At 24.1% G+C, this 15182-nt stretch overlaps 2 protein-coding genes across 2 annotated transcripts; one reads left to right on the forward strand and one right to left on the reverse strand.

Moving 5' to 3' along the window:
• The first annotated feature begins 470 nt into the window (after positions 1–470).
• LOC126905873 (BAG family molecular chaperone regulator 2) lies at positions 471–5077 on the forward strand. Its single transcript, XM_050685997.1, has 3 exons — positions 471–766; positions 4160–4378; positions 4450–5077. Exons 2-3 carry the CDS (start codon positions 4177–4179, stop codon positions 4806–4808), a joined length of 561 nt encoding a protein of 186 aa, XP_050541954.1. The 5' UTR covers positions 471–766; positions 4160–4176; the 3' UTR covers positions 4809–5077.
• Positions 4968–11648, reverse strand: LOC126905869 (ras-related protein Rab-23). The gene is made up of 7 exons (XM_050685990.1): positions 11336–11648; positions 6699–6765; positions 6514–6635; positions 6101–6263; positions 5932–6011; positions 5679–5857; positions 4968–5197 (listed from the first exon to the last, which is right to left on the reverse strand). Exons 2-7 carry the CDS (start codon positions 6729–6731, stop codon positions 5079–5081), a joined length of 696 nt encoding a protein of 231 aa, XP_050541947.1. The 5' UTR covers positions 6732–6765; positions 11336–11648; the 3' UTR covers positions 4968–5078.
• Positions 11649–15182: the final 3534 nt, after the last annotated feature.

Genomic DNA, 15182 nt, shown 5'->3' on the forward strand with positions numbered 1-15182 from the left:
AAAAAAAAAAAAAAAAGATAAACACATCTTAGTAAAACCAATACCTTCTCAGCATCGCATCGAAGCCAAAATAGACTAAATAACGAATAGCATTGCCTAATTTTTTAAATAATTAAGTAAAAAGCTATCACAGCTATGAATAGTGAATTTTCTCCTTTTGGTTAAATAATTAGCTTCCATAAAAAATTGGAGTTAAATATTACATAATTTAATAAAAATATTTTAAGGATTAGTAAAAAATGAATTTAACAACCTCAAATTTTTTATTCTAGTTGCATTTAAGTCGGAGATTTATTAATTCCTTAAAAATGCTGAACAAATTTCTTCTACTATACTTTTATATTAGAAGACATTTCCAACATAGATCGCGGTCATTTACAGTGATAAAAGTTTTAAAAGATAACGGAAATCGAGAATTTTCTAGAATGTTCGATAGTTTATCTTTTATATATGAGTAGTATAGTACTATCACTTGCTTGTTATTATTCTTTTTAGAATTTATGTTATAGGTTTTATGACTTATATTATTTTATTGCTGGCTAAGTAAATGATGATTGAATGAAGGAAATATCTGATGATTCTATTATACTTATTAAATTAGTGTGTGTTATTATTACATTAGTATTGTACGATATAAATGTGAAATTTCTTTAAAGAATGTTCACGACGCATTAAATTATTTTAAATTATTTGTCAAAAAGCTTGAAGAATTATCAACTAATAACGACAATAACAAATCAGTTAAAAACGATAGTTCTAATACTCCGTAAGTACAATATATGTTAACGAATATGTGCAATGTTTTAAATTAAACTTATAAATAATGAGCACTTACAAATAAGGTAAAATTAATTTTGATTTGTGTTAATTGTCTTTCTAATGTTACCACAACTTTAGTTTCAATGGAAACTTTTTAGTTATTTTATAGCCTTTGTTTAATATTTGCAGTTTACACTTTGATATAATTTTTTGGGTTAATTGTGATATAGATAAATATAATTAAAAAATTATTGGCATTATTCAAGTTTTTCAACTTTAACAGTTATGATTCTATTAACAGATGTCACTAAATTTTTATTACAATTAAATTAGTAGATTGTTTTCAAATTATCATGCTTTTGATTTTTAATATGTTAAAAATAATCATTTTAACCTACTTTTTTTTGTCCTTTAAAGTGAAAGTTCATAATAATAATAAAAAAAATGAATTTATTACCATAACTTGCAAGTTTGAAATTGACATCATTAAATAAAAAATTTTATGAGAAATGCTCAATTTTTTTGCATTATTATCGTAATAGATCACTTAAATAGAAATCATAGTAATAATTTCTAATTAACTTTTGGTATTTAAAAAGATTCTATAATTGAAATATGCTGAACTGAATTAATTTTAATGATTTACTTTAACTAAAAAAACCAATCAAAAAAATGTTATAGTAAAAAGATCTACTCAATTAAGTGTATTATAAAATTTGATTATAATTGTAAAAATCCATTGTTAAATTCAGGTGAAACTAAAAATCATTTTTTTTTTAGATTTATGTGTTATATAGCAACATGTTTAAAAAAAAATTGGAATTTTATAGTCTGATAGTAGCACACACAAATAGAGTTAAAAAATTAATAAAATTACAAAGTAAAATTATTTATTTTTGTAGTTGAATACTTTTATCATATCAAATCTAATTGACAATAAATACTTTAAGAATATTAGAAATGAATGATTTTAATTGTTTGTATGGATAAAGCTAGTTAAGTTACATTTATTTGATTAAGGGTTTTTTTCAATTTTTGAGGGTAATATCTTTCACTAAATACGAATTATAATGGTTTGACGTATCGTTGAAAAAAGTAGGTTAAGTGAAGGTTGGAAAAAAAAATCGTAGCCACTAAAAAAAAATACATTGTAAAATAATATTAACATGAATGAGAAATTTATTCTCATGAGAGGAGACTAGTGTGATGAGAACCTTGATATTTATAGAAGTTATTGAATCTAAATAAGATAAAAATTAAATGATTTGAACATTTTTCTAACTTAAAAAAAATGCAAAATATAATATGATAAGTTACATTTTCGACTTAAAAAAAGGAAAAAAATTTAAATAAGTTTAACTTATTATATCTTATGAACTTTATTCAATATAATAATATAAGTTCTCATTTAAGATTAAATAAAAGTGTCAATATTTCCGGAACATTTTCGAAAATTAAATTGAAAAAGTTTAACTTGTGTGCAAAAATTGCTTATTTGAATCCTCCCTGTAGGCAGGTTAAGAGTTAGATTTTCAATAAAATTATATTAAATGATAGAAAAATATCTAAGTTTTGAATTAAAAAAAAATTGATTTTAATTCGTTCAGTTTTCAAAAAGTTATGGCAATTTAAGTATTAAAATATTTCATGTTAAACAGTAATATTTACATAAAAATTAAATTTTTGTTAAATTTGACGGACATTTTCCTATAGAAGAAATGTTGTCGGGACAAATTTTATTTTTTGAACTTTCTAGTATTTATTAAAGTTAAGTTATTTAATTCAGTTGAAAAAGTTAATTTTGTAAAAAAAGATGCTATTTTAAATCCCCTCTGTGAGCAGGTTAAATGTTAGATTTTCAAAAAAATGATATCAAATGAAAGGAAAATATCTAAGGTTTCAATTTAAAAAAAAGTTATGTTGATTTGTTAATTTTTGAAAAAGTTATGGTAGTTTTAAGAAAAAATAGTGAAAAAAAACCCAGCACAGGGGGGGTCGCGGTACAGTGGTGACGTGGTATAGATGGATCAAGTATAATGATATCTGACAGTGATTAAAATCACTATCAAAAAAAAACCCTTCGATGCAAATCTTTATACTGTTTTATTTTAAAAATTGGTGGACTATTCCAAAAGCTACATGATCTGCTAGTTCATTATTAATATCCTAATTAAGATAAAGTATGTAGAATGAAAAAGGGATTATTAAAAAATATTATTTCTCATAAAAAAATAATGTTGATCCATACACTTTTCAATATGTCATAGCATTATAAAGTTAAAAATGTAAAAAATAAAATCGAGAATTTTCACACAATAATAGCATTTGGTAGCCATTTTCACCGTGAAGATAAAATAAAGTCCGAAATTTTTTTTTCGCATAATAAAGTAAATTACATTAGCTTTAATTTAAGATATATATAAAAGTGTCAGACCTTCCGGAACATTATCAAAATTTAAGTTAAAAAAGTTAATTTTTTTTGAAAAAGTTGTCATTTTAAATCCCCCCTTGTGGGCAGGTTAAGGGTTAAATTTATGAAAAAAATANTCTTGTGGGCAGGTTAAGTGTTAAATTTATGAAAAAAATATACCAAACAAAAGGTAATGATATTACACATTTATATAAAAAAGAATTATATTGATATGTTTATTTTTGAAAAAGTTATGGCACTTTTAAGTAAAAAAAATTGAAAAAATTTCGAAAATTAGCGATTTTTAAATTTGTAATTTTTTTGGAGGTTTCCCCCATTTACGGGGAACGAGGGCATTTTTTTCAATTTTTGAGGGTAATGTCTTTGACTAGATACAATTTGTGATCTTTTGACGTATCATTGAAAGAAATTGGTTCGGTGAGAGCTGAGAAAAAGTGGTAACAGACACAAAAAAAAAAAAAAGAAAAGATAAACACATCTTAGTAAAACCAATACCTTCTCAGCTTCGCATCGAAGCTAAAATGACAAAATTTACCTATTTTAAAAATTGTAATTTTTTTGGAAATTTCCTCCATTTACCGGGAATGAGGGAAATTTTTTCAATTTTTGGCGTAATGTCTTTAAGTAGATACAATTTGTGATATTTGACATATTGTTCATCGAAATTGGTTCAGTGAGAGCTGAAAAAAAGTGGCAACAGACACAAACACACACATACAAAAAAAAACGCATCTTAGTAAAATCAATACCTTCTCAGCTTTGTATATAAGCTAAAACTATTACTTATGTTAAAGCGGTCAAGAAAATCTATATATCCCAGCACAATGAAATCAAATCCTAACTCCAATGCATTACCAATTAAACTAATTATGATATATAACCTACCTATAATAATACTAATAATTTAGAACGAGATTTCAATTATTATATCTAATGTAATTTATAAATTTATTTATTTTTCTTTTTTAGTGTTTTTAAACTTTGAAATGGATAATGCTGGGGAAGTAATACTTACAAATGAAGATTCCACTATGTCTAAACAACATCTTATTAAAAATCTTGATCGTTTGGAAAATATAGTAGAAAATATTCGAAGAGAAGCATTGCAAATGGAAGAAGAAATGGATAATATGTATACAACTATAGATGCTCTTAGAAATTCAGATTCATTAAATTTGCTCCCAGCTAGTAAGACTATTAATTATTATATATTTTTTTCTATTTTAAGATTTGAATTATTAATTAATAATAATTTATAGTTGAAAAAGATGATATTAATCAGATAGCAGACCGAATTGTTAATCGTTGTAATACTGTTAAAATAACAGTGCATACCACTAGGTCTGAAAGCCAACAGAATTGTTTAGAAGAAGTGAATTCATTGATTGATCAAACAGTTAACATGCTGAAAATTGATCCTGATAATGCTAAAAGCTTTTGCCAGTCATATTTAGCTTCTTGTACTTCATCTGAAAATGAAATTGGTAACAAAATGTTTGAAAATGCAATCTTAGGATGTACACTTGATGATCAGAAACGTATTCATAAAAGATTGCAAGGACTAATGGATTATATTGTGCATACTACTTGTGTAGTTGAGTCTCGTGATGACTTATAAATTTTGTATCTTATACTACAATTAGATTGCAATCTATAAAACTATTTATAAATTTACATTCCATTTAAAGAACTGTTATAAAGAAAAGTGTATTCCTATTTTGTATTGTATTAATTTAGTTATATTTATTAGTCTAAGACTTAAATAAAGCACTTTCTGTTAATTGTTATATAATCATACAGTTTATTTTCATACTATAAAAAAATTACATTATAAAACATGAGTTTGTATATTAAACATAAAGTTAAAATAAAAAGTGAAATAATCAACTCATGGTATGACACAAGAGTTTTTGAAAATATTCTTCTTTTTTTGTTTTAGTTTTCCATGTCTCAGTTTTATAGTCGCTGAAGAGTTTTTATTTCTGTAAGGTACAGCACCAAATGAACCTAAAAATTAAATACTATGAGTCACAATAACTCCTTGTTTTTTATTTTTACTACAACAATTTAATTTTCTCATCAAAGTTTTATTTGTATTTGAAAGGATTAATTTTTGAAGAAAATTAATTTTTTTAAGTTTAATAGAAAAAATACAATGAAAATTTTATAATTCTTTTTAATGTAATATATTTTTGGTTTATTGAATTTTTTGAATAAATTGTACTTTTAATAATGTATTAATGTAATTAGATGTTCGTAATTTAATTTATTTATCATCAATTATGTTTAATAATGTTATATTTTTTATTCTTAAACATGAAAGCAAAACTTAATGTATAAAAATCCCTTATATAAGGGGCAATTTTTCATATTAATTATTCAGACAGGTCTAAACATTAACTACAGTCTATAAATCATTATCATATCTTCTAATTAAGTTAATTTTATAAGTTATTAGTTAAAATATATTAATATAAATATTATATACTAATTGTATATGTCTGGTGAACTCCATTTCCTGACAAATATTCTTGTTCTTCTTTTTGTATTTCTGCTAGACATCTTGAAGCTAAATATCTAAAGACATTGTTTACATTTACATCATCTTTTACTGATGTACAAATTACTTTACAACCCAATGACCGAGCTAGTATATCAACTTCTTGCCTATACATAAAAATATGTATTAAAAAAATAATCCTAAAATTTAAGTATGAATTAAGAATAATGATTGTACTTACGGATCTACCTCACTGTGTTCAATAAGATCTATTTTATTTTGGACTATAACTGTAGGTATTTTACCACATTCATCTTCTACCTACAAATATTTGAAAATTTTTAATAAAATATTCTTTTAAAATTCTGCTTCTAGCTTTTGTTAGATAACATAGAAAAATTAAATATTACCTTCATTTTCCAAGAATGAATTGCTTCAAAAGAATCTCTATCTGTTGTTGAAAATGCTAGTACACATGCTTGAGCTCCCCGGTAATAAGCTTTTGTAATGGCATCAAACTCTTCCTGACCAGCTGTATCCCACAACATAAGTCTGACATCTTCTCCATTGCACCTATTATTAAAATCATGGGTTCCAGATGTATTTAGATTGATTTTGTTTATAGAATTATTATAGAGACGAAATAGTTGGGTAAAGTTTAGAATGAAGAAATAGAGACTTTTCATAAATTAAGAAATCTTAAATTTATTATCATTATATCTGATTATTCATCAAAAAAAGAATAGTCAAAAATTCTAAAAGTAGCTTTTAAAAATATTTTGAGTTAATTTCATTAGAAAATTTTTTTAAACTTTGTTCTTACTCAAATTGTCTTTCTAAGAAATCAACACCGATAGTTTTTTTGTAATCCCTAGTAAATGTTCCTCTGCAGTAACGTTGTATCATACTCGATTTTCCGACTGCTCCATTTCCCACAATGACCACCTTAATTTTTAATTTTTTTTATCAATAAAAATGATTATTAATAACTATGATTATGTTTATTACTTTCAACGCTATTTCCAAATCCTCTTCCCTCATCACTCATATCTGTATTATTCCATTACGTAATGTTCTAAATGATAAAAAAAAAATACATTTATTATTTTCATGAGAAAATAGATTTTAGACAAATATAAATTTTGATTCATATTTTCATATTTTAGGAGTGTGTAGAATTTTGGTCAGGGATGTGCTGTCAAAGTAAAATGAACCCCCTCAGGTGATAATCTTATTTTTTTCTAAAACTTAGGTCTTTGTTAAGTAGATCATTTTGGTCTTGCTCTAGAACTCATATGCATTGTTATTTTTTGGATGGGTATTTTATTGTCTTCTCCAGATGCGTATACCAGGATAATAGGGGTCATAAGAGCATTGGCGCTCCAAAATTAGCATAGAAAAAACCTTTTATAAAAATATAAATTTGATACTAACAAAAATTGTAAAATGCTCTTCACAAAAAAAAATTTCTTCTTTATCCGCATCGGCTACTTTTAATATTTTACCACTCTACATAAATATTATATAATTGATTTATATAAATAATACACAACTATATTAATATTTAAAAAATACATATCGTTCCATTCAATTTGAAATCTCTTTGAATACCAATAGGTAAAAATTTAGAGTTATGTAAAATCATAAAATATACATAAATTAGCAAACTTTTATAATTACTGGAATCGCATTATCACTTATACCATCATTAATTTTTTGTAGCACGATTAATAAATATTTACTAATGATAACCTAGTTAGTTTTATATAAAAAAAATAGTAATTTATATAGAATAATATGAAAACTCTTGGATAAATAACTTGAAAAATATAAATTTAGTTACTAAAAAAATTAAAAAACTACCAAAATTTAATAATATTATGGAATTTATATAAATTTTATGTATTATCATAGGATATGAAAAAAATACTACGGGCGTAGCTAAAAAACTTTGTGGAGATTTTACTCCCTGTTTATAATTTTGGATAATAAACATAACGGATAATTTAAGATTAAGTGGATTTTCTTATTAAAAATGAAAAATTAGATCTATCTACCTATTAAAAACATTTAAGAATAAAATTTATAAATAATAAAGATGAATTGTTATTAAGAAGCAGAAATTATTTATAAAATTATTAGTTTCTTTCTCTCACTCAGTATCGCAAAAAACAGAAGCAAGGTACATGGGCCACGGTTTACATATATTCCGAAGGGGTTCCACCATTTTTAAAATTATAAAGAGGGGAAGGATTAAGGTATTATCCACCCAGGTTACTAGTTGAGGTACTACTTCCACTTAAACAATTAGCAACAACAAAAATTTACTTATAATTATAGCCGTTTTAATTTGAAAAATTATTTAATTATATATATTATTTGATATATATATATGTGTATATTACTTATTCTACTCAAGAAACATCAATTTTATAATTTTTACTTATGACGATATTGGAATTATTATAGTTAAGCTGTAATTAACAATTTATGTCAAAGATTTGATACTAATTATTGTTTTGGGCCGGTGCAATTGGTGTACTCTGCACGAGCACATTTAGCTGATGATGAAAAATTATTTCATATCACCAAAATATTTTCACTTTTAAATATATTGGGATTATTTATGAATAGAAATTTCAAATTTTCAGATAAGGTAAAATTATGCTAGTCTCACTTTTATATATTTTTTGACCCTAAATAAAAGAAAGATTAAAGCCGGTTTTTTGGTAAAGTAATAGTGTAAGTTCATACATTTATACAAACTAGTTGATATTTAATTTAATAATGAATTCGAATGATTTTAATTATTACAAGTACAAATCAATTAATAAAAAGTGTACTTTAAAATATAGATATTCTTCATTATTTTTCACTAAGTTTTTTTTTTGTTTTTTGAATATTAATGTATATAACGAAAAATACTTATATATCCGAACTATTTATTTGTATTTGAAAAGAACTTATCCTAATATATTATATGAAAACAGAAAATACAGGTATAACTTCAGGTTTTAAAATAAATCGTTAATTAAAACTGGTTTTGTTTATAAAAAAAATGTACTAAATGTATATTGAATTATTTTTCAACATTAAATATCGTTGACATTTCGACTAAATTAAATATAGTATATGATAGCATAAAATAACAAATCATGGATTTTGTTTGAACGATTAATATTTAGAAAGTAAAAAAGTAATCTTTTCGCTATAATAATTAGGTAATGATTAATACTATTAAAACAATCTATCCATAAAAAGTAAAAATTTTAAATTTCGAAATATGCCAAACTATTACTTTAGATAAAAGTTATTATTTCATGTATGTTTACTTGAGTAAAAATAATTTTTTTTAAATAAAGATAATTTTTCACATTGCACTTTGTTAGGTATCAATTAAAAAGATTTTAATACATATCTCTAGAAAATTAAAATCTGCTGATTGAAAAAGTTAAAAGGTTAAAACGAAAGTTTAAGAAGAAGAACTCCTAAAGTTAATTAGATTTTTAATGAATAAGTACCTACTCAATTTTTAATTGTATATTTTTACAACTTTTTTAAAACAAAGTTTTAAAAATGTGAAGAGTTGTGATTTCTAAATCTATGGATTGAGTTATACCATTTATATATATGGCTAATTGCATTATTTCTTTCTCGTATTTTGCCATATTGTGTTGATGGTAAATTTGACTTTCTCGACGTTTGCCTTAAGTTATATTCGTGACGGAAACATTGATATAGTGAGTAATTATAGTTATAAATCGTCGATTAAAATTCATTTGTATATTGTATATAATGTACTAATGCGATATTCGTCTACTTTTTCTAATTAATTCTGTATTTACCGTTGTACAGTTATTAATCAAGTCTAGTTTAAGAACTCATCGCGCATACCCCAAAACGTATATGATGATCATAGGGAGTTTGACTTATGCATTTCGGTAAATAAACATGAGATTCAAATAAAATTAACGCTATGCATAATTATGACGTACAAAGGAAACATTCAGAAAGCCGGACCGAGTAATATCTATATATATATAACAGAAAATGACGAGCTTCATTCAGCACATTATGCGCGGCCCTCTCTTGAAGTCATTGACCTTGGTTATTTTTCACATCCTTCTATTTATTTCAAAAAGATTTAATGAAAATGAGCAGATACAGCAGTATTTAATTTATGAGAACAAATTTTCAGTGTTGTTATAAATATAATTGTTCTTTAATTGTACCTATAGGACGTTATTTCTCCTATCTAGTTATTTGATTTAACATAGTAGTTGTTTGTTGTTTTATTTTACTAAGTAATTTTGGGTGAATAAGTTACCAAAAATTATTGTACTTAAAATGTACAAATTATAAATATTCTTGATAAAAAAAAAATAAATAATAGTGTATCAAAATGATATTGTTTACGTAATGTTAATAACTTTATCATGTAATAATTTGACTTCGCCTATAAATTAAATTGCACACTAAAATTTCATCTACCTTCTTATGTTTAGAATAAAGATGATAAACATATAATAAATAACCTGTAAAAATATTAACTATACATTTTAGTTAATACTATAAATCAATAATATTTTTATATCATGTATTACTATTAAATAAAGCACTTCAAAAATAGTAATGATGCGTTATACTTTTTAATTAATAAATATATATTTTCATAATATTATACTTTTACTAATAGTTAAATGAATCAAATTGTTTCAAAAAATAATTTAAGTGGTGGTCCAATGTTCGCATTAGTTGACATTTTATTAGTTTATTTTATGCAATAAGTTATTTGAACAAGTATTATATTATAATAATATTAATAAACTTAATATTAAAATTTGAATTTCAATATTTTAAGATCATTACTAAGAATAATCTAATATGGATCACATTTTCATGTGATTCATATTGGGATACAGGAGAGATAAAGTATCAATTTTATTATAACATAAAATATAGTAAGAGGCATTACAAATATATATTTTTCTATATTTGTGATTTTACTTTAGCACGTTTATTTAATTTAACACTACAACATAGTTAATGAACATTCTATATGTAGATAAACTAGAGACATTATAGCGGCAGATTCTATTATGAAAAAAACATTAAATATACATGGAAATGATTTTTTTTTTTTTATTAAGATTATAGGATTTAATAAACATTAAACTTTAATTGGAAATCAGACGTATAAAAGTACAACATTTAGTACATTGAAATCGATGTCAACAAAATTTGCACTGTAATATAAATTTAAATATTGTTATATTATGTTTACTTATTTTAAGGTGGAACCAATTTCGTATTCTTTAAATACATCTATAGTTTAACATAGTTGTACAAGTATAAAATAAAATTTTCTCGGGATATCATAATAAGTCTATTAGTACATCAAATTATACATATGTATTGCATTAGAAATTGTAGGAGGTGTAACATATTTCCTATATTATTTAAAGGTTTACATTTAACAATAGAAACATGCACAAATTCACTTCAAAAAAATAATTCAGACGAAATTCTGGTCGGTTACTTATTTTATACCATAAACATGTATTCTCGATTTTATACATCGATTTATCGATGTATTTCTTAATACAGAAATAAGAATATGAATAAAAATGAATTTATTTACTTACCTGATTATAGTTATAAGCTTAACAGAAATTGACTTTGAGTAGAAAATACAATCACAGAAAAAACGTTTGAAATAATTTTTAAAAGTAAAATATATTTATTTTAATTTATTAATATTTTAAAGTAACATCTTTAAGAATATTTAAGATAAAATTATATTATTGTCTATTACACGCAATTACCACCACCTTTTTTCGGCCATACAGCGAGATAATTGACGGGTAACCACCAATAGCACAAGAAGACTGAAGACGGTAGAGCATACATCGGTTCCTGAAGATATCAACAGTGGTGGCGAAGGTCCATTTACGGCTATGGTGGAATGTAGACAGGTAAACGACGACAGGTGAATTATAAGAGAATGAACTATCATGGAAGAATAAATTGTAAGTATTATAATATAATACTTAAATTAAAGTACGAAAATATCTATTTTCATCATAATATGAAGAAAATAGAGGTTTCTACAAAAATAAAACTGTGAAAGAAATTCAAGATCTAGAATATACCGTTAAAAAGTATGCCTATTAAAGTAGCGATATCTACATTCTGGTCCAGTCTGTTGTTTCTTTAATTTATAAACTCTCTTCACATCAACTTCCATGAGCAACACTGCGCTTTTATTTGTGTTGCTCAACTCTTGACCAGTCTGTGGCCAAATACTGATTCAATAGTCACTTAGATATTAAGTACGTGATGGGAAGAAAAAAAAAGATAAAAGATTTTTCCTTGGGATTCAATGGACATTGTGGCTAAGTTTATTTTAGCCCTTATCTATCCAAAAACAGGCCAAGTGTTAAGCAATACAAGTATACTCACATTTTTTGTAGTAAATTCAATCATAAGTTTAAATTCTGAATATTTTATTCTTGTAGCAAATAATAATTATCAAAACTCGTGAGATCAGTTAGCCAGTTAGAATAATTTGTTTTTCATTTTGTTATTTTTAATTCGAATAATTTTTTTAAAATAATAATTTATATGAGTCATGTACTTCAAAATCAGCTAAAATAAAATAATTTCAAATCTAATATATTTTTTATTTTTTTAAAGGTTATATTGCATGAAAACTTGTAAAAATATTGAACAACTGTCAAGACTATGACTAGTTTTAATTGATCATGGTTTTCCTCATATTACTCCATGAAAATATTTTTGTTGTTCCTGAAAATTTTCAAAAATTGCTTGGCGTTAATTTTGAAATAACACGCCTCAAATGTTTTCTTAGGAAACATTTATAAACATAAACATTTCAAAAAGTCTTATGAAGTTTTAAAAATATTTAAAATGAGCATTTTTAAATATAAAATTTATTTTAATTTTGTAATAAAACGCAGTATTAAAATATGGGAATTAATAACTTTGATGGAAACTGATATATATCATTAAAATATTTGTTGAAAAAAACAATTAAATTTTGTCTTTATTTAAATAATTTGTTCAAAGAGTTAATATAGAGTATTTTGTACATAACCGTAGTAAGATCTCCCTGAAATTTTCCATATGTGGTTAGTACCAGAAGGTTATCACAATAATATATGCTTATCAGTTGTTTTTGTAAATCTCAAATAAAAAAATTTTTGCTACTGTGTTATGCGATATTTTACAATAAACTGTTTTTTAATTCATTTTACATTTATTTTAATGTGATTAATTTATAACAATATAACGTATAATTTATTTGAAATAGATTTATGTATTATTTTGTTTTAAATTTTTAATTTTGCATGAGTGTTATCTAATATTATATAATGAGACTTGTAAATTTCTTTTGTTCTATTGAATTTGTTCTACTTCTTTTTTCTATTGTTTAAAACAGTATCAATTACATAATTTTACATTATGTTTTAAAGTTATCAAAATAATGTTTATTTTATTTATCACTAAATTGGATTTTGCGAACCATAGAAGTTACCCTAGATGGTAAATGTTTTTGACAATCAATGAAAAAAATGTTAACGAATAATGACGTCATATTTTATAACTTTTGTGTATTTAATAATATATGTCTACTTTAAAATTGTTGTGTTTTAGCTATTTTAGTGGGTAATGTTATGGTACTAAAGTTAATTACTATCATAACTGTTATATTATTATTTTCTGATTAATTATTCTTTATTTAGTCTGCATTCATTTTTTTTTTAAATATAAAAATATTAATTATCGAAAAATATATTGCTCAATTAATTTTAATATTATGTTATTCAAAAAAAATATATATATCTGTTAGTTGTGTTCAATTCGTTTATCTGAGTTTATGGCAGTATACCTGGTTAAGTTCTAACAATGCTAGTATAATATATAAAAAACAATTCATCTGGTTTTTTACCCTTATACCTTTGTTTCTTTTTAAATAGGTTTTTGAAATTTTCAAACAGATTAACATCAGGTAACTCAGGGTGCACTGTGAAAACTGAGTCAAGATTTATGTTGAATTTTTTTAAAAGGGGAGAATATCAAAGTTATTATTTTTTATTATTGACACAATGTTTATTAAAATTATACTTCTGGTAAAATTATTTTACAAGCAGTGGTGTTATTTGGTAGAGGGGATAGTTCACAACATAAAATTAACTGTAAGAGAGCTTATTTTCAGTCCCTAGTTATATAAATTCATAATGGTCAAGTCTGTTCTTTATTTAGTTCATAAACTAACGTTACTCCAGTTTTTAAGAACATTTTTTGTATTACTTTCGTTTTTTATAGTTTACACCTAATACTATTAATATATATAAAAGGTGATTGATTTTTAATGAATCAAGTAATTAGTAAAAAAATGAAAATATTAAAAATTATTATTTGTTTTTTTTAATTCATAAATTATTAAGTATTTCTTCGGTTGATACCATAACCTTATAAAGATGTCAATTTTGATTTATCAAATGGAAACATACATCATTAAATGGTCAATAGTGACTTCAGAACTAGTATTTCGAATATTATGGACATTTTTATACCTAGGTGGGAAAAGAGTGCGTCCGAGGAAGGATCCGTGATAAAAATAACACTGCGTTTCCCTCCATTTCTAACCATAATATGTTAATAATTTCCAAAATACTTAATAATAGATAAATTGCAAAAAAATGTGTACCTAAAAAATTAAAAAAAAATATATATTTAATATTATTTATATTTTTTCACTAATTATGTTGTTTATAATGAATAAATCATCTTGTATATGTAGTTTTTTTTTTGTAATAAAAAAAATACTTTTATTCAATTTATAATATACTTTTTATTTTATGCATACTCACATGAATGTGGAGATTATAACCTTTATATAAAAATGATTATATTTGGAGATGACAGATTTTTTAAAAACTTATCACATTGTTTAATACTATCAAAACATTTCTTTGTAATTTTTTTGTAAGGGGAGTATGTTTAACTAGAAAGTTGATATAACTTTACAATATTATAGGGTAATTGTATCTGAATTTTAATTATTTAACAGGTTTAAGTATTAACTTGCCACTGTCCTATTTCATTAGTTTTCGTTTCATGTACTAATTTTTTATGTTTTGTTTAGGTAACAAATAGTGTTTGCGATGGTTCATGTTTGAAAAAGTCGAAGTGAGGTGAGACATGATCATGACGATGAAAAAATTAGTGAATGTTAACTTTCTACGTTACGTTTAGGCGCAATTGTCGCTCACTTAAACAAAAACTGCGCATGTTTACAGTATACTTTGTTATTGCACATGTCAAAACGGCAGCGCGATCAGTTAGTCGCACATTGTCAATAAGACTTGTGTGATTATGATCCTACCGGTTTATGTTCCACTGTGATTCGTTCTAACATCAATTTTACTTGAAAATAAAAAATTGACTTTTTTGTCATAGTGTTTC

Source organism: Daktulosphaira vitifoliae, unplaced genomic scaffold (assembly GCF_025091365.1).
Source record: "Daktulosphaira vitifoliae isolate Bord-2020 unplaced genomic scaffold, ASM2509136v1 Scaffold_4, whole genome shotgun sequence".
Lineage (NCBI taxonomy): Eukaryota > Metazoa > Arthropoda > Insecta > Hemiptera > Phylloxeridae > Daktulosphaira > Daktulosphaira vitifoliae.

Bases quoted from the DNA above. Each gene is read 5' to 3' on its own strand.
- LOC126905873 (XM_050685997.1), top strand. From the start codon at position 4,177: ATGGATAATGCTGGGGAAGTAATACTTACAAATGAAGATTCCACTATG. The intron at 4,379-4,449 runs GTAAGACTATTA...AATAATTTATAG, and splicing joins ATTAAATTTGCTCCCAGCTA to TTGAAAAAGATGATATTAAT.
- LOC126905869 (XM_050685990.1), bottom strand. From the start codon at position 6,731: ATGAGGGAAGAGGATTTGGAAATAGCGTTGAAA. The intron at 6,264-6,513 runs GTAAGAACAAAG...TTTTAATAATAG, and splicing joins TTCTTAGAAAGACAATTTGA to GTGCAATGGAGAAGATGTCA. The intron at 6,012-6,100 runs GTAATATTTAAT...AAATATTTGTAG, and splicing joins TTCATTCTTGGAAAATGAAG to GTAGAAGATGAATGTGGTAA.